The sequence below is a fragment of the Anomaloglossus baeobatrachus genome, chromosome 2 (assembly GCF_048569485.1).
Source record: "Anomaloglossus baeobatrachus isolate aAnoBae1 chromosome 2, aAnoBae1.hap1, whole genome shotgun sequence".
In the NCBI taxonomy this organism is placed as follows: domain Eukaryota; kingdom Metazoa; phylum Chordata; class Amphibia; order Anura; family Aromobatidae; genus Anomaloglossus; species Anomaloglossus baeobatrachus.
The window spans coordinates 297,451,934-297,479,206 of record NC_134354.1 but is presented as its reverse complement, the minus strand read 5'-3'; the positions used below and the strand labels follow the sequence as shown (position 1 = coordinate 297,479,206).

Here is a 27,273-nt window from a genome sequence, read left to right as displayed (position 1 = left end):
CACGCCGGTATGGGAAGTGAGTATATGGTTGAGTATATGGTTGTTAAAAAATAATAAATCAGGCAGTCCAAACCCCTTTTCTTTTTCGCTCCTAATTGGGAGACCCAGACAGTGGGTGTATAGCTACTGCCTCTGGAGGCCGCACAAAGAACTACACTTAAAAGTGTAAGGCCCCTCCCCTTCTGGCTATACACCCTCCCGTAGGAGTACGGATTCCTCAGTTTTAGCTTTGTGCGCAGGAGGTCAGACACGCACGCATAGCTCCATTGTTTTTAGTCAGCAGCAGCTGCTGACTATGTCGGATGGAAGAAAAGAGGGCCCATACAGGGCTCCCAGCATGCTCCCTTCTCACCCCACTGTATGTCGGAGGTGTTTGTAAGGTTGAGGTACCCATTGCGGGTACGGCGGCAGGAGCCCACATGCTGATTCCTTCCCCATCCCTTTTTACAGGGCTCTGGGTGAAGTGGGATTTACTGGTCTCCAGGCACTGAGACCGTGCTCCATCTACAGCCCCTGGAGAAGATGCTGGATGGAGCGGAGTACATCAGGGACATGGCCCTGCTTCCTCAAGGTACTCTGTGTCCCCGTGCATTTGGCGCTCACACCGCAGCATGCTGGGTGTTGTAGTGCGCCGGGGGACATCAGCGCTGCGGCGCTTGTGCCATGGCCTCATTCAGCTTCGCTGAAGCAGGCACACTTCTGGGAATCGGTCGCGCCGGCCGCTGGGACTGCGGCGCGGCTGGCACTTGTGGTGCGCCGGGGACTTCAGCGCGGCCCGCGCTTTTACGGCGGCCGCGCTGATAACTCGAGTCCCCGGCTTTTGCGGCCTGCTTCCGTTCGTTCCCGCCCCCAGACCTGCCAGTCAGGAGAGGGGCGGGACGCTGGCCAGTGCATCAGCGCCGAGGGCTGGAGTCGTTTTTACATACTCCAGCCCTCACAATCGGCACAGAGGGACACTGTTTCCCGCACTTTTGTTTGGGAACTCCCACGGACCGCCCCTCTCCACAGACGCCGGCAGCCATTCCTGCTGACACGCTGAGCTGCAGAGGGGAGCCGGGGAGACCCAGACAAGGAATTCTTCGCCTCTTACCCGCTATTCAGCGGGCGGTAAGCAGCCCTCAGGGCTCACCCCCTCTTGTGCCAGTAGTATTCTTAGTAGTTTGTTTTTACAAATACTTGGTATTACATAGCGCTGGTCGCCCTTTGGCTATAGACTCTCTCACATTGCAGAGAGCCAGCAGCATGTCGTCCGTAAAACGCAAGGGTGCCAAGGCACAGACATTATATGCTTCCTGCACCGCATGTGGGACTTTTCTACCGGCAGGCTCCACGGACCCCCATTGTGTGCAGTGCTCGGCCCCTGCGGCGCTTGCACAGCCGGGGCCTCTGCTGGACGTGACCCAGGGTGTACCACCTGTGAATGCTGTCCAAGTGACAGGAACTGAGTTTGCAGCTTTTGCTGACAGAATGTCTCTCACTATGTCACAAATTCTTGACACATTGCGAGCTAGGCCTGTACTTCAGGCCACGGACACTGTGCAATCATTGCCCCCTGGTCCCCCTCAGCTGAATTACCTCCAAGCTCCGGGACGGGCATATACACCTCAGGGTGAAGACTCTGACTCGGACGATGGCCCAGGGCAGCCTAAGCGGGCTCGCTATGACGGGCCTTCACATTCATCTCAATGGTCAGGATCCCAGCGAGATGAATCTATGGGTGATGAGGCGGACGTAACTGACCAGGATTCTGATCCTGGGACCGCTCTCAATCTAGATACACCAGATGGTGACGCCATAGTTAATGATCTTATATTTAACATCAATAAGATGTTAAATATTTCCCCACCAGCTCCTCTTGTAGAGGAGTCAGCTTCGCAGCACGAGAGAATCCATTTCAGATACCCTAAGCGTACATTAAGCACTTTTCTGGACCACGCTGACTTTAGAGACGCAATCCAGAAACCCCACGCTTATCCTGAAAGGCGTTTTTCTAAACGGCTTAAAGATACACGCTATCCTTTTCCCCCTGAGGTGGTCAAGGGTTGGACCCAGTGTCCAAAAGTGGATCCTCCAATTTCCAGGCTTGCAGCTAGATCCTTGGTTGCAGTTGAAGATGGAGCGGCACTTAAAGATGCCACTGACAGGCAGATGGAGCTCTGGCTGAAATCCATCTATGAAGCGATTGGAGCGTCATTAGCGCCTTCTTTTGCGGCCGTATGGGCACTCCAAGCTATCTCAGCCGGGCTTGCGCAAGTCGACTCAGTCACACGTGCATTTGCCCCGCAGGTAGCACCATTGACCTCGCAAATGGCGGCATTCGCGTCGTACGCGATTAATGCTGTTCTTGACGCTACAAGCCGCACGGCAGTGGCGTCAGCCAACTCCGGGACAGCCGGAGGAACCGTTGCCAAGACGGCGTCCTCCTGACTTGCGGTCTCCGATTCCCACACCCGCGGTCGGTGGGAGGCTTTCCCACTTTGGCGACATTTGGCTGTCACGCGTCAAAGACCGTTGGGTGAGGGATATTCTGTCTCACGGGTACAGGATAGAGTTCAGTTCTCGTCCGCCAACTCGTTTCTTCAGAACTTCTCCACCACCAGACCGAGCCGATGCTCTGTTGCAGGCGGTGGCCGCTCTAAAGGCGGAAGGAGTGGTGACCTCCGTCCCTCTTCAGGAACAAGGTCACGGTTTTTACTCCAATCTGTTTGTGGTCCCAAAAAAGGACGGATCGTATCGACCCGTCCTGGATCTAAAGTTGCTCAACAGACACGTAAAAGTCAGGAGGTTCCGGATGGAATCCCTACGCTCCGTCATAGCCTCAATGTCTCAAGGAGATTTTCTAGCATCAATAGATATCAAAGATGCGTATCTCCACGTGCCGATTGCACCAGAGCATCAGCGTTTCCTACGCTTCGTCATACACGACGAACACCTGCAGTTCGTAGCGTTACCTTTCGGTCTGGCAACAGCCCCCCGGGTCTTCACCAAAGTCATGGCAGCAGTAGTAGCTGTTCTGCACTCGCAGGGTCACTCGGTCATCCCGTATCTAGACGACCTGCTTATAAAGGCACCCTCTCAAGAGGCATGCCAACACAGTCTGAAGGTGGCACTAGACACTCTCCAGAGTTTCGGGTGGATTATCAACTTTCCAAAGTCTCATCTAACCCCGACCCAATCTCTGACTTATCTTGGCATGGAGTTTCATACTCTCTCAGCGATAGTGAAGCTTCCACTGGACAAGCAGTGCTCGCTACGGACTGGAGTGCAATCTCTCCTTCAGAGCCAGTCGCACTCGCTGAGGCGCCTCATGCATTTCCTAGGAAAGATGGTAGCAGCAATGGAGGCAGTCCCGTTCGCGCAGTTTCATCTGCGCCCTCTACAATGGGACATTCTACGCCAATGGGATGGGAAATCGACGTCCCTCGACAGGACTGTCTCCCTCTCTCAGACTGCCAAGGACTCTCTGCGTTGGTGGCTTCTCCCCACCTCATTGTCACAGGGAAAGTCGTTCCTTCCCCCGTCCTGGGCAGTGGTCACGACGGATGCGAGCCTATCAGGGTGGGGAGCGGTGTTTCTCCACCACAGGGCTCAGGGGACGTGGACTCAGGAAGAGTCCACCCTGCAGATCAATGTTCTGGAAATCAGAGCAATCTATCTTGCCCTGCGAGCCTTCCAACAGTGGCTGGAAGGCAAACAGATCCGAATTCAGTCGGACAACTCCACAGCGGTGGCATACATCAACCACCAAGGGGGAACACGCAGTCGGCAAGCCTTCCAGGAAGTCCGGCGGATTCTGACGTGGGTGGAAGACACGGCATCCACCATATCCGCAGTCCACATCCCAGGCGTAGAAAACTGGGAAGCAGACTTTCTCAGTCGCCAGGGCATGGACGCAGGGGAATGGTCCCTTCACCCGGACGTGTTTCAGGAGATCTGTCGCCGCTGGGGGATGCCGGACGTCGATCTGATGGCGTCACGGCACAACAACAAAGTCCCGGTTTTCATGGCACGGTCTCACGATCACCGAGCTCTGGCGGCAGACGCCTTAGTTCAAGATTGGTCGCAGTTCCGGCTACCGTATGTGTTCCCACCTCTGGCATTGTTGCCCAGAGTGCTCCGCAAAATCAGGTCCGACTGCCGCCGCGCCATTCTCGTCGCTCCAGACTGGCCAAGGAGGTCGTGGTACCCGGATCTGTGGCACCTCACGGTAGGCCATCCGTGGGCACTACCAGACCGTCCAGATTTGCTGTCTCAAGGGCCGTTTTTCCATCTGAATTCTGCGGCCCTGAACCTGACTGTGTGGCCATTGAGTCCTGGATCCTAGCGGCCTCAGGTTTATCTCATGAAGTTGTTGCCACAATGAGACAGGCTAGAAAACCATCCTCAGCTAAGATCTATCACAGGACGTGGAAGATATTCTTAGCGTGGTGCTTGGCTCAAGGGTTTTCTCCCTGGCCATTTGCATTGCCAATTTTTCTTTCCTTACTGCAGTCTGGGTTGGAAAAAGGTTTGTCGCTTAGCTCTCTTAAGGGTCAAGTCTCCGCGCTATCCGTATTCTTTCAGAAGCGCTTGGCACGGCTTTCTAAAGTACGCACGTTTCTCCAAGGAGTTTGTCATATCGTTCCTCCTTACAGACGGCCATTGGAACCCTGGGATCTGAACAAGGTTCTCATTGCTCTCCAGAAGCCGCCTTTCGAGCCTTTGAAAGAGGTTCCCCTTTCTCGGCTTTCACAAAAGGTAGTTTTTCTTGTGGCGGTCACGTCTCTTCGAAGAGTGTCCGAGCTAGCGGCGTTATCTTGCAAATCTCCCTTCCTGGTGTTTCACCAAGACAAGGTAGTACTGCGTCCAATTCCAGAGTTTTCTCCCAAGGTGGTTTCTTCCTTTCATCTCAATCAGGATATCACTTTGCCATCTTTGTGTCCGCATCCAGTTCACCAATTTGAAAAGGGTTTACATCTGTTGGACCTGGTGAGAGCACTCAGGATTTACATTTCTCGCACGGCGTCTCTACGCCGTTCTGATGCGCTCTTTGTCCTAGTCGCTGGGCAGCATAAGGGATCGCAAGCTTCCAAATCCACCCTGGCGCGGTGGATCAAGGAACCAATTCTTCACACATACCGTTCTGCTGGGCTTCCGATTCCATCTGGACTGAAGGCCCATTCTACCAGAGCCGTGGGTGCGTCCTGGGCATTGCGGCATCAGGCTACGGCTCAGCAAGTGTGCCAGGCGGCTACCTGGTCGAGTCTGCACACGTTTACCAAACACTATCAAGTGCATACCTACGCTTCGGCAGATGCCAGCCTAGGTAGACAGGTCCTTCAGGCGGCGGTGGCCCACCTGTAGGAAGAGGCTGTCTGACAGCCCGTTCATGTGGTATCTTTTTACCCACCCAGGGACTGCTTTTGGACGTCCCACTGTCTGGGTCTCCCAATTAGGAGCGAAAAAGAAGAAGGGAATTTTGTTTACTTACCGTAAATTCCTTTTCTTCTAGCTCCAATTGGGAGACCCAGCACCCGCCCTATTTGTTCTTAGGGTTTCGTTTTTCGGGTGCACATGTTGTTCATGTTGTTTCTTAAGTTCTCCGATCTTGTTATCGGATTGAATTTGTTTTTGAAACTGTTATTGGCTTTCCTCCTTCTTGCTTTGGTACTAAAACTGAGGAATCCGTACTCCTACGGGAGGGTGTATAGCCAGAAGGGGAGGGGCCTTACACTTTTAAGTGTAGTTCTTTGTGCGGCCTCCAGAGGCAGTAGCTATACACCCACTGTCTGGGTCTCCCAATTGGAGCTAGAAGAAAAGGAATTTACGGTAAGTAAACAAAATTCCCTTCTTAGGAGAGATCTCTTCCATTTCAGCTACTTCCCTTTAATTGTCATCCAATTGCACTGAAGAGCAGCTCTAAAGGAGCAGAGAAACCTTAGTCAGTGCTGATTCTGTAAGTACTTTGCACCTCAAGAAAAACTTGTACTTGGCGCAATGGAGTGAAAGAAAGAAATATGTTGAAAATTCTCATTAGTACTGCAAACATGAGCAAGATGTCGCTATGAATATAAATTTTTGTCAGTAAAACCTATTATTCAAATTAAATTGTATTTATCTAGACCGCTGAAAAATGTAGAGATGATGCCATGGAAGCCATTAGAGGAAATTTGGATGGATTTTCCAGAGATGCAAAAATGCACCCACCTCCTGTATTGCATGCCTTGAAACCAGGTAATATAATTACAGAGAAAACTAAATCTGGCCTTATGCAGATGACAAAGACTTACTATAGGGCACTGTCTTCTCCCCTGTATACCAGGCGTATCCACATATCAGACAAAACTGTGTCCAGTGGAGGTGCAGGGTGGCCACCTCTGTAGTATATTGGGTAGATTTATCAAGACTTGTAATAGGAGAAATTTTGTGTGTTGTTGTTTTTTTTTTTTTTTTGTACGGTAACTGTTCCACTTTTATCTTCCACAAGTTTTAATAAATCCCCCCAATGAGTTTTTATGTTCACATCTATGGAGCAATTTTTAATACAGAGATCAGCAAAGCATGGGCTGATGCTTAAAGGGATCCTGTCTGGTGCATTATGAACCCAGAACCACGTGCAGATCTGGCTGCATATTGCTAATCTCTGACTAACTGTCCCTGCATCTAGTAGCATTCTTATTCTAAAGATCTCTTTATGTATTTCTAACCATCTTATATAATATGCTAATGACACGCAGGGATTAGTCGCAAGGGGCGTTAGTTCCTGTGCTCATTCTGCCCTCTTAGCATGTGGGCGTGCTAACAAGCTAAGCCCACGTGCTAACATGATATTCAATGCCCACTGCCTAGCGTCATCAGTGGTGACGCGTGTACCTGTGTCCGTTGTCATCGCCTCAGAACACCGGGCAGTACGCATGGTCAGACATCCCTGGCACTTCCAGTCATGTGCACTATGAAGTTTGGTGTACTCGTCCTGGCTTCAGAGAGTTCTAGTGCTCATGACCGGAAGTGCCAGGAACGTCTGAGCATGCACACTGCCTGGCATTGTGATGTAGTGACAACAGACACAGGTACACGCGTCACTGCTGATGACACTAGGCAGTGGGCTGAATAGCATGTTAGCATACCTCTGTGGGCATTCTAACATGCTAAGCGGGCAGAATGAGCTCAGAAACTAACGCCGTTGTGACTAGTCCCTGCATGTCATTAGCATATCATAAAGGGCACATGAGCAACCTCTACTCCAGGGTTCTACAGAGTCTGTGTTCTCGTGAACACCTGAGGCCACTGTAGTTGGAGGCTCAGTGATAAGAACATTATTCCCTATCCATAACTTTCAAACCTGAGAATAGCTCTTTAAGTAGAATTCAGAATTAGATACAGTGAGGAAAACAAGTATTTCATACACTGCCGATTTCGAAACTTTTCCCACCTACAAAGAATGGAGAGGTCTGTAATTTGAATTATTCATTATTTTTATATTTTTATAATTATTAGGAAAACTTCAACTGTGCCAGACAGAATAAAAAAAGTCCAGAGAATCACATTGTATGATTTTTAAATAATTAATTTGCATTTTATTACCTGAAATAATAGAAAAACATAACTTAATATTTTGTACAGAAACCTTGGTTTGCAATTACAGAGGTCAGATGTTTCCTGTAGTTCTGGACCAAGTTTTGTCCTCTCCTCCATACAGATCTTTTCAAGATCTTTCAGGGCTGTCGCTGGGCAACATTGAGTTTCAACTCCCTCCAAAAAATGTCTATTGCGTTCAGGTCTGGAGACTGGTTAGGCCACTCCAGGACCTTGAAATGCTTCTTATGGAGCCACTCCTTAGTTGCCCTGGCTGTGAGTTTCAGGTCATTGTCATGCTGAATGACCCTGCCATGAGCCATCTTCAATGCTGTTACTGAGGCAAGGAGGTTGTTGGCTGGGCTGTTTCCTGACCTTATTCAGAATCCTCCTTACCACACGAGGTGAGATCTTGCATGGAGCCCCAGACCGAGCAAGATTGACAGTCATTTTGTGTTTCTACCATTTTTCTAATAATTGCGCCAACAGTTGTTGCCTTCTCACCAATCAGCTTCCCTTTTGTCCTGTAGCCCATTCCAGTCTTGTGCAGGTCTACAATTTTGTCGCTAGTGTCCTTAGACAGTTTGGCCATGGTGGAGAGTTTGGAGTGTGATTGATTGTGTGGACAGGTGTCTTTTATACAGGTAACAAGTTCAAACAGGTGCAATTAATACAGCTAAGTGCAGAGTAGGAGGGCTTCTTACAGACCTGTTGTTGTTTTTTTCTTTAAGAGCAAGAATTGTTGCTGGTTGGTAGGTGATCAAATACTTTTTTTCATGCAATAAAATGCAACTTAATTATTTAAGAATCATACAGTGTGATTTTTCTGGATTTTTTTTTTTTTTTATATATAGGGGGCGGGAGGGATTCTGTCTGTCACAGTTGAAGTGTACCCACAATAAAAATTACAGACCTCTCCGTTCTTTGTAGTTGGGAAAACGTTCAAAATCGGCAGGGTATCAAATACTTATTTTCTCCACTGTATTGCCTTAACTTTGATCTCAAGAGATTGGTGTCTATGCATTTGTTCATACACAGCAAGCTTGTATGAAAAATCTGTTCCAGTCCTATTAATGTGTTTTTGGTTTTGTTTTGTTTTTTTGTGGCAAACAGAAGTATGAAGTATATATTGAAATCTCTTCAAATTTACAACCTGTACATAAACATTAATTGGGTGTTTTGTTTTTTTTTCTTATTAAATTAGTTAATGTTACAATGTTTCCAAAACCGGATGCCATTGAGCCAATGCTGCCTTCTTGGATTTACAATGACAGTCTTGTACCAGGTATTTCCATTTTTAAAGTCTATTTCTTCTTTTAGTATAAAAATATATTTTCTCTTTGCTACCTTTTTCGTTTTCTGAAATTATTCCTTTTTTTTATGTAATTGACAAATTGACCTATTTTTCCATTAGTTCTCTATGCAGTCACCTATTCCAGGCTTATCATATTGCTGACCTTTCCTTGTAATAAAGCAGAGCTGCAGTTTTCTTCAGCAACAGGCAGTGTTCTGCTCTGCTCCTTACACTGTTTACATTGCTAATAGGTGGGGATGGCTTTTGTCAACCCCCAACTGACCGATCATCAATATCATAAGCCGGGACAAGCTGAGACCCAACTAATACAATTTTTAGGGAATTCTGTTTGGGCAATACTAGAATGGTAATACAAACCACCACAATGTTTGTTATATGGGAATACATATTTCCAGAGAAAATAAGCATATTTTAAACTTTCCTGACTAGATGGGAGAAACCCAGTTATGTGATAACCCTGAGATCCTGCGTTTAAAAATCTGCACGATGCAGTATTTTGAAAACCACATAATATAACAGTAGGCAGAATCTTTGAAAATAAAATGTTATTGCCTTTTAATCAAATCCATATTACATATAATGTCACCCATAAAGCATTTTATAGATTTCTCTAATTGACACATAATGACACACCAGTTCCCTCACCCAAGAATGCGTATTACAAAATACCCATTGCTAACAAGGCCCCTTATATCCGGGGATCACTCAAGGCCCCATATATCTGTTATACCTGCTCTCTCAACAATAGGCCTATAATGGTTACCTTTATTAGATTCCACAGAATAAGAGATCACAAACTGTTTTTTGGCTCTCGACAGATACCTTTGTCAATGCTCTGTATTCATATCTATATATATCGTATTATATTGTATTCATTATTGCTGATTATACATTATCATTTATGCATTGATGATATGATTGTTTTTTTTTTATGCTTGTAACATTTATTTTGTTGTATCCTTTAATAAATCAGGTTTTGAAAAAAAATAGCAAAAAAACCTCTTAATGATTGTACTATAGAAATTTATTAGATAAGGTTGCCTCTTTTTCTCTCCCCCAATAGATCTTTACAGAAGTATTTTAGAGTCCACACTTTCCACATCAGGAATAGACACAACCAAGTTGTATCCAATTCTCCTATCCTCTGGTCTTCCTCGAGAAACTTTAGGGCAGATTTGGGCAATGGCAAATAAGACAACTCCTGGGAAACTTACAAAAGAAGAACTCTATATTGTTCTTGCTATGATTGGCATTACACAGGTAACATTTATCCGTATCTTCTCACTGCTAGCAGCCATTGAGCTGGTGCATAGGTACTCTTTTAAGTCTGCCAGAATATTATTTTTCTCATTTGTTTATGTGGGGAACCTAGAGGTCTCGTTGATGTGTTAATAAATGAATCAGCTGAGAACATAACACTCGGTTTAAGGTGGACAGTCACTTCTCCATTTTTAATGTTTTTACTCACAGTAGCTAGTGCTAGGGAAAAATAATCAGTCACTCTCCGAAGGTCCAGCGATGACTCTCTGCCATTGCCCTTGGCCGTTGTTTACAGGCTGCAGTGGTTACATCATGATTTCAGCATACATCACCACTAAAACCAATCACTAGGCTCAGCGTCTTGTGTCATCTACACAAAGCATAAAAGCTGAACACACAGGAATCACTGGATCTGTGGAGATTGAGTAAATCAGATTTTATCATATTTCCCTTCTGCTACATAATACACATAAAATAAATATAAAAAGTCCAAAACAAACTCTTTAATCCGATTTACTAGATGTGATTATTAAACTTTAATATATTACTTATTTTTACACAGCAAAGAGGAGACTGTACCAAGAATATGGATGTGCTGAGTCAGTTTACATCTGCACCTATACCAACTTTAAGTAGCTTTCCAGCAACTTTTCCAAGTTCTGTGGATCAACTACATGTTACCCCATCAAGGCCTTCTGTAACTAAGCCTCTTGAAGTTAGCCAGCCAACAGTTACAATGAAGAGTACGTCAACTGCTATAAGTGGTGCCGCACAGCACACCATGCCATCATCGTTCACTCAACCGGTAGGCACCTATGTTACGTAGGCACTTATGTTACTTTTGGTATGAAGAATGGAGTGTAAGAATACAAATTTTAGCAAGAAACCGCTTTCCAATAATTAATTTCAGTTTTTTTTGTTATAAAAACACTGAAATACTAGAGTCTGATACAATAGTTATTTCTTCAGAGACTTCAGGCTTGAGTTAAAGGACTTTTAACCTCTTACTGATGTTGGATGTACTGGTACATCTAATGTCGGTTCCCTGTCTTTGATGCGGGCACAGGAGCTGAGCCCACATTTTCCCAGCAGAAATTTTTTGTATTCAGCAATGCTCAGGCTCTTACATCTGTGGGAGGTAAGCTTTTGAGAATTAGACAGTATTTAGGAATCTGTTTTGTATTACAATAAATTAAAAAGGTTGGGATTATGAACATAGGATCCAAAAGGAGCTAACTCACGAGTGTCTTTATTGTTGCTTATGTAGCTTTTTAAAACTGATGATGATGATTTCCAAGACTTTCAAGATGCTTCAAAATCTGGATCCATTGACGATTCTTTCTCTGATTTCCAGAGTAATAGTGCAAAATCCACCTCTTCTTATAGCAGGTAAGAAGTCCTAGTTTTAAATCCTTGCCATTTCCATTATTGATATAATTTTGAAGTCCTCAACATAATACCAAAGTGCAGATAAAGTGATGGTTAGATGTCCTTTGGAGACTGCCAGGACATTATTATTTTTAAATTCTGTGTATATGGAAAACTTGGACCTGAGAACATAGCAATTACATGATGTTAAAAGTGGACATTCACTTTAAAGGGGTTTTCTGTTTTCAATAGATTTATTTAGATTGCCATAGATAGAAATCATAGTCAGAATTTCTCAACCCTGCGCAGGTCCCAGGGCCCAGGGACAGAGGACCTCAAATGTTCTCTATGTCACATTTGCTGTTCTGGCACGAGGTTGCAGGGGCCGTGTTCCCTGGGTGGTCTACCAGGCCCTTATGTTCCCTGCTATCCACCCCCACACAGTATCCACAGCTGATGGACAGTCTACAGACACGGTCTTGGGGATAACAGTTGCTTTAATACGGCGGGAACAAAGGAAAACAACACGGAATATACTGTATGTTTCAGTCTTTTGTGGGTAGGCCACGGCAAATACAGCTTGGAGTTGAATGCTGAAGTGCAATTAGGGTTCTGGAGCTTTTAAGAGCACGATTTGTTTCAGATTTAGTTCTGGTATGCTTTTAGCAGGTTCAGAGTCTCTTGAGCTTAGAGGGTAGATATGATGCAGTAATAAGATTGTACAGACCTGGAGTCCTGGGGTTGATTTCACTGCTAGTTCACACACGTGTGCAGTACTTGTAAGCAAATGTAGAAAGTTGCCCAGCGCGCTACGGGGACCGGACGGCTGGTGCGTGGACAATGGCATGCAAGCCACTAATATTGCAGTGGGGCGGGAGACCCTCAAACTTCCCCAATCTGCGTGCAGTAGGGTCTGGTATATACTCAGTATGCCCTACTGTCTGAAGAGATGTATATCTGGCCAGTGAGGATTCAGGATAGGAAGCCTTCAGTATATTGGCTGTAAAAATCAGTAAATGGTGAAATTCTAGGCCTCGGGCCCAGCAGGAGTCTTGTGGTGAAGAGAAACTCCACATAATGTCTTCCCTCAGAGGAGACTCAGCCAGAACCAGAACATTCCAGTTCTTTCCAGACAGAGGCTGGAGAATAGCTCCACCTATTAAGCCATGTGACCAAGAACTGGCCAATAGGAAAACACCCAATGCACACTTCAGATTCTTACAGTTTTCACCAGTAGATGGTGCTAGAACACAGCAAATGAGAAATGCTTTACTTATAAGATATAACATAATATTACATATCAGTAAATGTACTTAAAGAAACAGACACAATCTGGACCGGGCCACTACACTGCGCAGGTCCAGCGATGAATCTCCGCCATTGGTCTTTGCGTTAAGTGCTGCAGAAGTGATGTCTCAACTACAGTGCATGTGATCTCTGAATCTAATCAGTGGGCTCAGTGGCTTGTATTGCCTACATCACCTATAATTTACAATTTTCTACACTACCATATTTGATCACCAGTTCACATTCTTTATGCAGTTGTGGTTTTTTTAGATGTCACTAGTAAAGCTTCTGCGAACAATTTTGTGTTGTTTGTGATATTATTTGATAAACTTTAGTCAACTGAATTAAATCTTAAAATACTATTATACTACTAATATTTTCTTCTGTATTTATATTATTCATATCGGTCATTAGCACCTGCCCAACCAAGTGAGTTCCCCTTTTAGCAAGATTCATAACTTTTTATTTTTCTATCTACATAGACGTGTGCAGGCTTGGTTTTGCTGAACAAGTTGTAGTTTTCAGTTAAAGCATTCATTTTACCATTTAGTGAATTTGCAAATGTGGGGGGGGGGATTCCAAGTGCAGTAAAATTGCACAAAAAATGCAGTTGTAGAATGAGTTAGGTTTTGTTTTAACGGCATTTACTGTGCAGTAAAAATTACCTAATACTATGATTCTCCAGATCAAAAGAAATCCCGCATAAAAGACTGGGACATGATATTAGAAGCACGAGTACGTCCAATGTCAGGATGGGATTTGCCAAAATAGTCTCCTGGCTGTGATTTGTTTTAAAAAGACAACAAACTGTGCTCTACTGCACGTCCCACATCTAGCGCTGAGGTTCTGCTGCTGTTCCCATTGTCTGTTATTGTCTGCAGCGCTGAAGACAGTTGAGCTCAGTGGCTCTACCCGAGTTGATGACATAAGCTGCTCAGTCACTGAACTCCAATATTACCTGCAGTGCTGTCGATGTGATGTCAGACAATAACCGGCTTCAGGAGCATAGGCGGAGAATTGACGTTGGCTAACGGTGAATGGTAGTTAAAGGATATTTTTATTTTTTTAAAAGAAAACACAATTGTGAAGGGGAGTTTTTGAAACCAGAAAACCCCTTTAAAGGACTATGGACAACGGAAAATTCCACAATGTGAGGCCCCCTTCACACGTTCGTGATTCCATTACGTATGACGTTCATTTTCATGTGTACCAGAGACACGGACATACGCAGACCCATTAAAATCAATGGGTCTTCACACACACATGCCTGTTTTCTCACAGCCGTGCTCCACACGGCGACATATCCGTTTTTCTCCAGCAGCACGGGTGTCGCACGAACCACACACTGATGTGATCAGTGTAACACGTACCGCAGAAAACACTTGTCTTTGAAATCAAATTATTTTCTATTCTCGCCTGTCTCCAGCCCTGCTGTCTTTGGCGCTGCTATCCAGGACCGCTCATTAAGCTCATGCATATTTACTGCACCGTGGACGTTTTTATCACAGATGTGTCAAGGAGGCCTTAAGTTGTAAGATCAGCCAACAAAAACTTTATTTGCTATATTGGAGCATAACATGGTCAGTTAAAGGGAACCAATCAGCAGGATTTTAGAAATATGTGCAAGTAAAGTTACAGCAATGCATTGTTATTTGATTGGTAGGTGCAACAGAGGCAGGAGTATGTGGGTCAGGTCTTGCTATCTATTCCTGCCCCTGTCTGCCTGCCTGACCTTCCTCCGCGTGTTGACGTCAGACGTTAATTCTGGCTCAGGAAGACAGAAGGGCGGGAATAGATAGCTAGACCCGACCCCCATATGCCCTTCCTGTTGCACCTGTCAATCAAATAGCAGTTTTTTTCCTGGAGCTTTATTGGCACATATTTCTGAAATAAAACATCCAATCTCAGAACAAAAGGTATGTTTACGTTCATCATCCTAGCGCCAGTATAGCACTGGCTTTACTTTATATATGAAAATCCTGCTTGTTGGTTAGGCCTGCCTATACTTATGTATAGAGAAAAAAAAACATTCTTTGTAAAAATGTTTGTTTCAGCATAAAAATTTTACTTCATGTCATTATATTTACAGTCCAAATTCTGGAACAAAAAAAAATGGAATGATATGAAAGGGGCAGATTGAGCAGTTGGTAAATGCAATGTGTTTGTGAGGAAATGAGATGAGTATGTATAAGAAATTAAAATGGAGACGGACCAGACTTCAATGGCAAGGAGAGGGAACAATCCTGCCATCCAGTGCCCGAAATCGGTTCCAGAAAGTCTTGCCAAAGTTTCCTTGACACTTGGAAAATTTGATAGGGTCTCCAACCAAAGGCACCACTACTAATTTTCAGTTGTTAAAGCACTCCCTGCCATTCTGCTTTCTGCCAATTCACTGCCACTATTATTTATCGTACTTAATATTTATTGGACAGAAAAAATACTTTGAGGTCATTCTGCATGTAATTGTGAGCGCATGACACATATGTGCCTACTTTCTATTTTCTCTGTTGTGTTTCCTATTTTATGCACTGTACTCTGCTTTGGCTAGCAGGCTGTCTCCTAAGAGTGCGTGCCCACGATCAGTGTTTGCAGCGTTTTGGATGTAGCATGTTTTCGCTGCGTCCAAAACGCATAGTGGATGTGATTTTCTAGAAATCCCGTGCCCACTGTGCTTGTTTTTTCCACAGCAAGCACTGACTTGTGGAGCGTCTTTCCAAGCCGCAGCATGTCAATTGTTTGCTGCGGATTCGCATGCGTCCTCCATAGGGAGAGCACAATTGAGAGACCGCAGCGCACTGAACCCTGATCGTAGGTGCGAGCAGCTGCAGTCTCTTGCGGAGGAGACTCGCGGCCCTGCAGGTCAGGACCCGCTACGTCCAGGATGCAGTCAGTCCTGATCGTGGGCACATACCCTAATTGTTAGCATCTAGTTTGCTTGTCAGAAGACATGCTGATTAAGCAAAATGACGTTCAATTTACTTGGCTAGCTGAAAGGATACTGTATAGGAGCTCCTGTACCCAACCGTTCTTCTGAATTATGTTGGAGCACACACTTCTTGTGTCCGGCTTAGGGGAGGTGGTACCATACTATCAGAGAGGAGCTATGTGGTACAGTAATGCTGCATCTCCACATGCCTGCTCTAAAGAATAAATAGAAAAGTAAAAATGTTTAACGAATAGGCAAAACAGAAAGAGGAGCAAGGTTAAAGTTACTTATTTGACTAATAGGTTTCTACGGCTTCAGTTTGTGTATGCCTTTACTTTGCAGACTAATTAAGTTTTTTTAAATAATTATTTATTGATATTAAAGTCTGTCAACAGTTTTCTGTTGTGCTCCTTTCAGAATAGGTAGCAAAAACCTGGTGACATATTCCCTTTAAATGTGGCACGCTCTTTCCTATAGATTAGGTTGTAGTAATGAATAGCATTTTATTAATTTTCTTTTTTTTTTCTTCCTAGTGCTCCCACTCCACTAATTCCTGTGTCTGGAACAGCGGCAAACACTTCTACTGTAACTGATAAATATGCAGTATTTAAAACCCTCAGCGTGAAAAGCAACATGGGAGCCAACAGCAACTTTACAGGTAATTTTGGTGCAGGAAATCATTTGCATGGACTTACAAATGTAGTTTTTTGACCTGAAGGCAACAATGGAAGAAAAGTTAGAAAGGATTAAGGATCACACTAAGTCAATACACTTTGGAATTGCTGTTTCAAAACATGGAAATTGGTATGACGGTTTCCTTAAAAACTGAAAACATGCACATAAAATAACATTTGTAGACATGGCTGCAGATCCATCATCAATACCAACAGTCAGAAAAGGCATATTGCACCACATATCAAATTCCACACTGACACTTTACAAATGTCATCCATAAGTTGAATTAATTTTCATCTACTTGCCTGTTACTGAGAATAGCAAATGAATCTACACAAAGTGTTACTTGTATAACATAACCACTCTCACTCTTACATTTTCCCCTTCTATAGGAGATGGCTTTACAGACTTCAAATCTGGACCTGATGATGGTTTCACAGATTTTAAGACTGCAGACAGCATATCTCCACTAGACACGCCGTTAAGAGAAACTCAGTCATCACTTACATTCCCAACTGGTCCTCAACAGAAATCTCCAATACTAATAAAACCACCCTCTGATCTTGATTCGTTCTCTTCTGCGGTAACCAATAATAGCTTTCCCAAGACATTTCATTTAGCCAAGCCTGTACCATTGCCTGTAGCTCCACTTACATTACCATCTCCATCACCATTGTTTCCATCTTCATCATTTGTCACTGCATCTTCTAAAAGTTCCTCGCTGCTTGATGACTTTGGAGACTTTACGCTCTTTGGGCCATCCACCAGCTCTACATCTGTTGCTGGACAGAATGACTTTGCTGATTTTATGACCAGTAATACCAGTTCTGTTGAGCAAAACCGGGATGACAAATATAACGTATTTAAACTGGAAACCAGCACCGCTGAACAAACACCTCCTGCTGCCGTTCTGCAAACCGTTCAACCCACGTCTTCAACTTCATTCAATAAATACGAATTATTTGATCAACTTTCTTTGGAAAGTTCATTGACTTTCGATGAAACGAAAGATTCAACAAAGGTTCCAAAAAATAATGACTTCACGTTCCAGTATGACAAATTCACCACTTCAGACAATGCAGAAAAGACCTTTGTGGATAAGTTTGTTGCTCTAAAACAAGCCAAAGAGGACTCTTTGTCTATTAAGTCGCTGGATCTTCCTTCTATCGGTGGTAGCAGCTTTGGTAAAGATGACTCAGAAGATGCACTTTCCATCCAGTTTGACATGAAGCTGTCAGATATGGGCGGGGAATTGAAGCATGTTATGTCTGATAGTTCTCTGGATTTGCCAACAGTTAGTGGTCAACATCCACCCGCGGCAGGTGAGGAATTGGTTAGATTACTTTGGTAAAGATGAGGTAGGTGTAGATAATCTTGGAGAGTACTTGATATTTGTGATCTTCTTGCAGTGTTATTTTCTCAGTTCTGAATATGTGAAACGCAACATATTTGTGCACAGTATTATATACCACAATAGTTATTTCTATTTATTTGCATGTTGTGTTTAATTATTGCCCTAGCATTTACCGGTACATTATTTATTATCTTTATTGAAGGATAATTTACTGTAAATAACTTATTTTCAATTATTTATTTTTACATAATCCTTGAAACACGAGAGGTATAGTAAACTCCTTTCAGACTGTGTGATATGGTAACTAGTGTGAGTTATGTCGTCCTAACAACTTCCTACCTGAACTTAATTAACTGCCACACAGCATCTTGAATACTTAGCCGATGATGAAGAAAGATTCAATAGTAATATATTTAGGTAGACCAGACTCCCATTTCAACAGTATCAGTCTGTGCCTATATAGATGACAGTGGGCCTAAATAAAGGGGTACTATAATGATGTGCTTAGAGCACTGAATGTCCCATAGAAATCTTATCACCAAACTGGGATCTTGGGGATTACTGCTAGAACTCATTTAGATGTCTGTCATTTTTCGTGTACTTAAAAAAGAATAAAAAATGGACCATTGTTCATCATTGTTTTGAATCCGATTTTCATCCATGTTTGGTCAGTGTCAGTTTTTACCATCAATGTTATTCATGGACCGCACACACGTGCTATCCATTTGTTGTCCGTGATTTTTGATGGACCCATAAACTTGTATGATCCAAGACTGATCAACAATGGAAATGTCTCTGATTTTTTTTTTTATTTTTTTTTTTTATGGACACAAAAAGACGTACATTAGAGCTGCATCATAGATTGTAGTGGGCATGACTTCTATCCTTGAAAAAATACCGATAAAACGCCTCTATCCTGTGAAAACAGATGTCTGAATAAGCCCTTATGTTTCATCAGTATTTTCCAACCAAAACCAGGAGTAGGTTTAAAAAAAACAAATGGTAAACTTTTCCATTATACTTTTTATACTAGGAGACATATGAACCCAAATGCAGTGCACTAGGAATTAAATGTGTGAATAAGGCCTTACACTGACAGCATGTGTTTTTCAATATGATTAGGCTCTCTGAATAAAGTCAATGCTTAACTCTGATCACCTACAGTGTTTAGATCCGCTATCGGGAAATACTAAAGTGATTGAGTCTTGCTGTACCCTGTAGCCACTCATGAGTTTGTTTCCATATGCTTGGCTATTTGTGTGCATGACTATATTTTCTGTAATCTATTCCTCGCTTGTGAAGCAATAACAGAAAGAACTGTCCTATTGTGTTGGGTAAGGTAATGAGGGGTTGGTCGGTTCTCAGGGACTAACCTTCCTAAAAGGAAACTTCATTAGTTCAGCTTCAAGTTGCACTTCTACAGGGCTCCTTATTGAAACTATTATTGGCTTCCAGCCTTGCTTAGTATATGGAAAATTAACTTTGATTGACATGCTAACAATATCTGGTTATTTTCATACCAGCTTCTTTCATGCTTTTTGTTTTTGTTTTTTGTTGGGGTTTTTTTTACCTCCAAAAATATTTGCAAACATATCCTGAAAAAATTACATTGTTAAAGAGGAGTATGAGAAATGCCTGCAGTTTATACACGTTTATCGTACTTTTAAATCTATATTTTTTTTGTTTTTCTTTTTACTGTAAAAACAAATATCACTAGAACATAGCCTTACATTTATAATCCATTTTGAAATCATTTTCTCATGTAATGAATTAACTGCAGATGTTGCTTTTTGATTTTCTGGTTGATTTTGAGCTATACTTAAAGGACTTATTCTGTTTGTAGCCTAAAAATGTTTCAGACTGAGCTTTGCTTCCACTTAGCCATTTGCTGAGTTTAGTGATTTGCTTCAGCGCTGTTGATGGCTGCAGTAGTAACGTTAACAATTAACAAAGACGAGTGGAATTTTGGAGAGGCAGTGCTGCATCCACTGAGCCTAAAGGCCCCGTTACACACAACGAGATCGCTAACGAGATCGTTGCTGAGTCACAGTTTCTGTGACGTAGCAACGATCTCGCCAGCGATCTTATGTGTGACACCTACCAGCGATCAGGCCCCTGCTGTGAGATCGCTAGTCGTTGCCGAATGGTCCGGACCATTTTCTTCAAAGGCGATGTCCTGCTGGGCAGGATGCATCTCTGTGTTTGACGCCTACCAACGACCTCCTAACAGGGTCCCAACGCCCGCTGAGATCGTTATACATGTCGCTCATCGTTACTGCGTCGTTGGTAAGGTCTGACTGTGTGACATCTCACCAGCGACCTCCCAGCGACTTACCAGCGATCCTTATCGGGTCGTATCGTTGTCTGGATCGCTGGTAAGTCGTTGTGTGTGACTGGGCGTTAATGGAATCTCTATTTTAAATATTTTTAATTCATTAGCTCAGTGACCTATGAAATAACAAATGAGACCATGAATCTGCCATGTGTGAGCAGTGACATTAAATCCAATTTTAGAACAAAAAAAACAAATTTGTTGATTTTGGTAAGGCTTGAAACCACACTAACCACAGGTTTAGCAGTTTTAGCAGTATTCCTTCTTTTAATGGGCATTTTTAGGCCCAATATTATCAAGTAGTTTTTACATTAAACTGTTTAATGTTGAAAGCTATACCAACTAACGTGCAACTCTTAAAGAATTTTGTGCATCTTATTCCAGCACACTGTTAATCTAGTCTGGTGTACAAAACTCCATCATGAAAACAATTCTGCCACAATTCGACTTGGAGTTTTCACACTAGTTTCTCCCAGCTATGCCAAAATGGATGCAGCTGGGGCGCGGCAGAGGACTTTACACCACAACTCATCTAATTCATGACGAGCTGTGGCATTTCTTAAGCCAGAAATATTACACCTGTCATGAATTGCTATAAGATTACTAGCATAGTGCATAGAGGGCTACAGCGCTCGTCAGATTCTCCTGATTCATGAAGAGGTAAGCACCATTTTATGAATTGGGAACCATCTGACTCCTCCATAACCCTTTTTCAAGACCGTTGAGAAAATTGCCAATTTTGATGAATCAGGGCCTTAAATAGGTGGTCCACTACTCAGAATTAATGGCCACATTGATGTAAAGCTCATAGAGAAGGCTTTTCTCAAATACCTTGTGTAGTAAATTCAGCCTCTGAGCGCCACTATTGTGGTCCACTCATCCCCATCACATGACACCAGATCCGGAGATGTCACTTGAACTTCCAGTTGACCCAACATCACCGAGGCGTGCCCCAGTCTCCGTGAGTGACTGGTCTGTGGGTGGAGGTTCACCACTCGTCACAGCCCAGCATCGCTCCTGCATGCGACACTCTGCAGCAAAGAAGACAGTGCACAAGATGCTGGGCTGTGACGAGCAGTAAAACTCTGCCCACAGCCTAGTCACTCAGAGAGACTGGGGCTTCCCTCGGTGATGTCGGATCAACTGGAAGTTGACATGACATTACTGGATCTCAGAGGTCACAGAGACCAGGGATCACTTGGTGGGGATGAGTGGACCGCAATAGCGCCACTCAGAGGCAGAATTGGCTGAACAAGATATTTGAGAAAAGCTTTCCCTATGAGCTTTACATCGATTTGGCCATTAATGCTGAGTAGTGAACCACCCCTTTTAATACCTAAATAAGTCATATGGACTTCTGCTGTATGACAAATTTAGTGCACCTTGAGACTATCTTTTAGTTTGCTTCCTTTTAGAAAGATTTTTTTTTTTTGCCAAAAACTATAGCCTGACATTAGTAAATTTGGAATATTTTACGAAGACACAAAAGGCTCAATTCCTCATTTGTCAGGGTGCTTTTGTATGGCACTATTCTCGTGATATGCCTTGTTTTTTGCATCAAATTCATGAAAATGACGTGGTTCATGAATTTTGTGCAAAATATTAAAAAATGCTGTTATTTGTCTCCAACTTATTTTCGTTTATTGCAACTTTCCACTAAAATGTCACAAAATTTGCACAAAAGTTTCAGATGTACATAAATTATTCTGGGGTAAAATGAAATAAATTTGCAAAATAATGTTGACATTTTTTAAAACTTTCAAATTGACGAATAAACCGAAAACATCTGGAAGCCCCAATTTTAGACAGAATGAGTCCATATTTTAGTTACTAATACTGCCTTTTTGTGTTTAATTTGAGTAATAATGTTTTCTTGGAAGTAAAATGTTGTTATCCATTTTTCTGTTTTTGCTTCTTGTGGGTTCACCCTTGCACTTTGAAAACTATTTCCACCCCATTGTCTGTTACAATTTTTGTTGGTTTTTTTTTAACAATCTTTTTTTTTTTTTTTTTTCCCCCTATCCTTTTTGTAAAACGCTGCCATGTGAATTCTTTTTGGTGTTTTTTCCATTTATCTTACTACAACCATAGTGCCTTTGGCTGAGATGCTTTTCCCTTCCCCCAAATTGCTGTGCTAAGTGTGTTTTTAGAAATTTGTTGTGGATACATTTTCTGTCTCTAATGCATTCTAGATTACCTCTAGTTTCATACTTTTGTGTTGAGGCTATATGAGCATTGAAGCTTATATTCTTTAAAGCCAAAAAGTCACACAACATCTTGTCACCATTTCATTGATTTATAATGCAAAAGTGCCTCAGTGAATTAATTCTCACTGCTGACTACTAGTTTGGAAAATATGTGAAGGAATTGTATTCTATGCAACATAAAAGAATAAACTAATTCCCCTCTGAAGCTATACACGTAGGATTAACATCAGTCGGAGTACACCAGTCAGTTGAACATCAAATGATCTATGCACCATGTACATGCCCGACTAAATTGGAGGAGAGTTTAAAAATCAGAGAGAGAAAAAAACACCAAGGTTACTCACCGGTAGCCGTTTTTCCAGAACCCATGACAGCACCACTGAGAGAGGGATCTGCCCAGCAAGGACAGCAAACCATTCTGAAATAAAAGGGCGGTACCTCTCCCCCTCTTCAGTTGTTTTCCGAGAATGAGAGGACCTTCAACAATCGTTAGTAACTTAACTCCGTCACCAACTAATGCACACGCACACACACCATAATAGTGCACACCAACGGTTGAAAGAAGAGCGAAGGGGGGGTGGGATTATATGGGTGCTGTCATTGGTTCTGGAAAAAACGGCTACCGGTGAGTAACCTTGGTGTTTTCCCCTCACTCATGACAGCAACACGTGAGAGAATTACAGAGAACTTTATGGCTATGGGAAGGACCACAGCCTAAAGACCCCTTCGACCAAAGGAAAGATCAGCCGAGGAGGGTAGGTCCAGCCGGTAATGTTTGAAAAAAGTAGATTGTGAGGACCAAGTAGTAGCCCTTCAGATTTGGTCAAGAGATACCTGTGCCTTCTCTGTCCAGGAAGTCAACATCGCTCGGGTGGAGTGAGCCCGAATGTCATCAGGGGCAGCAGCACCACTAGCAGAATAAGCTAAGACAATAGCTTACTTGATCCACCTAGAGAGAGTGCTTTTAGTCACTCCTAACCCTTTCCTATTACCCTGATAGGCTATAAACAAAGATTTTGTTTTTCTTAACTGCTCTTTTGCTGACATATACTGTAACAAAGCCCGCCTGACATCTAATGTGTGGCACTTGCGTTCGTCTGGGGGTTTTGTAGCAGCGCAAAATGAGGGCAGAATTATCTCTTGAGATCTATGAAAGGGAGAAGCAACATTAGGGAGGTAGGCTGGATCAGTTCGCAGAATTATCCTATCGTCAAGCACTTGAAGATATGGAGGAACTATCGAGAGTGCTTGGAGATCACTGACTCTATGGGCAGATGTCAAGGCCACTAATAATACTGTCTTCAGGGTTAGCAATTTAAGGGATACCGCATCAATAGGCTCAAAGGGATGACCTGTGAGGGCTTCCAGCACCAAATTTAAATCCCAGGGAGGAACTTTTGAAATGACTACAGGTCTAGATCTACTGCATGCTTTCATGAATCTACTAATCCACCTATGTCCCTCAAGGTCATAATCCTACAGGGACCCTAAAGCCGAAACTTTAACTTTTAAGGTGTTGACTGCTAGTCCTAATTCAAAGCCCTTCTGCAGAAATTCTAGAATAGATGTGATGGGAATCCCTGCATCTAAAGGAGTATCTGAAAGGGCAAGGAATTTTTTTCCAAATCCTACTATAAATCCTAGTGGTGACAGGTTTTCTGCTTTTTAGTAATGTAGAAACAAGTGCTGAGGAGAATCCCCGACGTGTTTGTAACCACCTTTCAAGTTCCACGCTATCAGATTGAAGCCCTTTTTGTTGTGCATGGAACACTGGACCCTGCACTAGGAGATCTGGAATCTCTGGAAGGACCCAGGGATCTGTAAGTGACATAGACCTCAGGAGAGAGAACCAAGGCTTTTTGGGCCAAAAAGGAGCAATGAGAAGAACTCTCGCCTGATCTTCCCTGATTTTCCGTAAAACGGACAGTAGCAGGACAATCGGAGGGAAGGCGTAAGCCAGTTGGAAAGTCCATGGATGTTCTGCAGGGTTTAGGGAGCAGAACTTGGCTACCTGTCTGTTTGATCGAATGGTGAAAAGATCTATGTGAGGCTTCCCCCACAGAACTACAATGCGCTGAAAGATTTTTGGATTCAGACGCCATTTTCCCTGCTTCAGCTCGTGACTAGTCAAGAAATCTGCTGTTGTATTTGAAAGACCTTTTCTGTGAAGAGCCGAGAGGAAGTGGAAGTGCTGTTCCGCTCACTGGAAGAGCTTGTAAGATGCGGTCATCAGAGACTGAGATTTCGTGACCCCCTGGTGATTTATATAAGCCACCATGGACTGATTGCCTGATAGTAATCGGACATGATGCCCCTGAAGGACAGGAAAAAAGTCTTTCAACACCTCTACTGCCAAAAGCTCTCTGAGGTTGGAGGGTTGTACCACTTCCCAGATCGACCAGGACCCCTGCGATATCTGCACGTCAAAGTGTGCACCCCACCCCAGCTGGCTGGCACCTGTGCTGACTATCTTTTGTGCCTGAGGCGGCAGCTTTGGGATTCCTGTGGAAAGATGTTCCTTGGATGTCCACCACCAAATGGAATTCCTTGTTTCCAAGGATAGAACTATTAACCCTTCTAAATATCCTTCTAATTTTCTTTGGGCAGAGAGGATTTCCCACTGAAGACCCTTTGAGTGGAGCTGGCTCCAGGGCACCGCTAGAAAGCAGGACGTCATGGACCCTAAAATGGCCATGGCCCTCCTGAGGGACATCCTGGAATGGCGTATGGCATATAGGGCAAGCTTCGACATCTTTAGGATTTTGTTCTCTGGTAAACAACATACCTGGCGTTCTGAATCCAACAGCATGCCCAGGAATAATTGAACTGTAGCTGGTTCTAGCTGAGACTAGGCCATGTTCATGATCCAGCCCAGGTCCTTCAGGACTACCTGGAGGCTCTGTACCTGTTCTACACAATGTTGACGCGAGTTGCCGATGACCTGAAAGTCTTCCAGGTAGGGAACGAGAAGCAGATTTTGGAGTCTCAAGAAGGTGGTCATCTCCGGCACTATTTTTGTAAAAATTCTTGGAGCAAAGGAAATTCCGAATGGAAGTGCTGTGAATTGGAAATAGAGAGAATTGTAGAGAAGGGGTTCTATACCGCGCCAATGATCACAAGTCTGGATGTCAGATTAATGTGGCTTTATTGCAGCATAGGTCTACGCGTTTCAGGAGCTCAGCCCCCTTCCTCAGGACCATAGAAAAGACAACATCAAATCTACCGCAGTAGACACATGTATACATTAAATAGGCCAAGTGACGTCAGAGTACCGCCCCGTATAGAAAAAACGGGCGGGAAAGGGTGCATCGTGATCAGTGCATGACGCAATACAGGAAACACAGAGTGAAAGAAAAAAGCATAAACCTCTGTTCAATACCGGTAACCTAATTACTGACAAAACATAATAATTAAAGTAAACTTTGAAAAATCAACCTGATACACTTATCTGTAAAGACACGAAAAATAATAAATAAAATGTACAAGCAGATATATATACTCCATAACTCCTTTAGATCGGGATCTTACAGTAGTATGTACTAAATCCATAGAATAATGCTATCCAGAGAGAGCCTAGAACTCAAGCCGGGAGATGAGTATAAGACCATGAGTGAGTATGGATCCAAATTGCGGGGGCTCAAGCCCGCTGTTCCACAGGAAATGTGATAATACAAGCCGTGTGAAGAACGCACCAACAAAACACCCGATGACAGGTGTGCAATCATCATCCATATCCACCCAGGACTGAAAAGTGTACATAGACTCAAGTAATCCATGGTGACAATAGTGTTACATGGATAGTAAAGGCTAAAACCATACACCTGGACGGGCGTGAAGAAGAAAGTGCAAAAGTCAGTAAATCCCTATATATGTATGATAGTATAAAAGTGTTCGTGCACAGGAAAAATCTCAACGCCGTGTGGGTATCACAGAGGGTACATGAAACCGCTCCCGACTCTCATCAAGAGTAAGAGTTCAAAGGCGTTCATACCGTGGGAAAAAACCCCATGGCAGCTGCACGAGCAGCGAGTGTCAGATGAGCGGGGTGAAAAGAGTTCATACCCGTGGGAAAAAAGGGGAGCGCGCATGCGCCAATTGCCACATAGCACAAAGACTCAATGAGCAATAGAACAGAAGGATAGAGGCGTCCACCATCTACTGACCTGATCGCCAGAAGTCCAGCATACACATCTATACAGTCGGACCTGTCAGAAGGCGAAAATCATCTCCGGCATCATTATCAGACGCCCAGCAAATGCATATATGCAGGCTTTATTGGCTTTTCTTTCACTATGTGTTTCCTGTATTGCATCATGCACTGATCACGATGCACCCTTTCCCGCCCGTTTTTTCTATACGGGGCGGTACTCTGACTTCACTTGGCCTATTTAATGTATACATGTGTCTACTGCGGTAGATTTGATGTTGTCTTTTCTATGGTCCTGAGGAAGGGGGCTGAGCTCCTGAAACGCGTAGACCTATGCTGCAATAAAGCCACATTAATCTGACATCCAGACTTGTGATCATTGGCGCGGTATAGAAACCCTTCTCTACAATTCTCTCTGTTATCAGCCACTTGGGTTGCCGCTGCCTGGAACCATTTCTACATGCGATTACAGTAGTTGTGACTTTCACAACTACAGTTGGTGAGTATTATTGCTCCCCACCCCCTGTGCCCTGTGCCTATAAGGGTAAGACCCTATTGCGCTTTATTTTCCACAGCTTTCCTTCGTATATGTGAATTGGAAATGACAGATCTTGTTCTGGATGGACAGAGCTACCCTTAAATATTTTTGATCTGAATGAATAGGAACGTGGTAGTAGGCATCTTTTGAGGTCTACTACCACCATGTAGCAGTTGTGATGCAACAATTTGATGGCTGACTGTACAGAATCCATCTTGAAGGGATGGCTCTGGATGTATTTGTTCAGTTTCTTCAGATATATGATAGTCCTGAACGAGCCATCCGTTTTTTGTTTGTTTTTTACCAGAAA

General features: G+C 43.5%; 1 protein-coding gene across 2 annotated transcripts in view; it reads left to right on the top strand.

Moving 5' to 3' along the window:
• Positions 1 to 27,273, top strand: part of SYNRG (synergin gamma) — a 179,586-nt gene that overhangs the window by 49,742 nt on the left and 102,571 nt on the right. For both annotated transcript variants that reach the window (XM_075335855.1, XM_075335854.1), the window contains exons 6-12: positions 6,102 to 6,213; positions 8,759 to 8,839; positions 9,933 to 10,129; positions 10,692 to 10,934; positions 11,397 to 11,518; positions 16,244 to 16,368; positions 16,778 to 17,707. In XM_075335855.1, the coding sequence (XP_075191970.1) occupies positions 6,102 to 6,213; positions 8,759 to 8,839; positions 9,933 to 10,129; positions 10,692 to 10,934; positions 11,397 to 11,518; positions 16,244 to 16,368; positions 16,778 to 17,707 (1,810 nt within the window). The remainder of the gene's footprint in view (positions 1 to 6,101; positions 6,214 to 8,758; positions 8,840 to 9,932; positions 10,130 to 10,691; positions 10,935 to 11,396; positions 11,519 to 16,243; positions 16,369 to 16,777; positions 17,708 to 27,273) is intronic.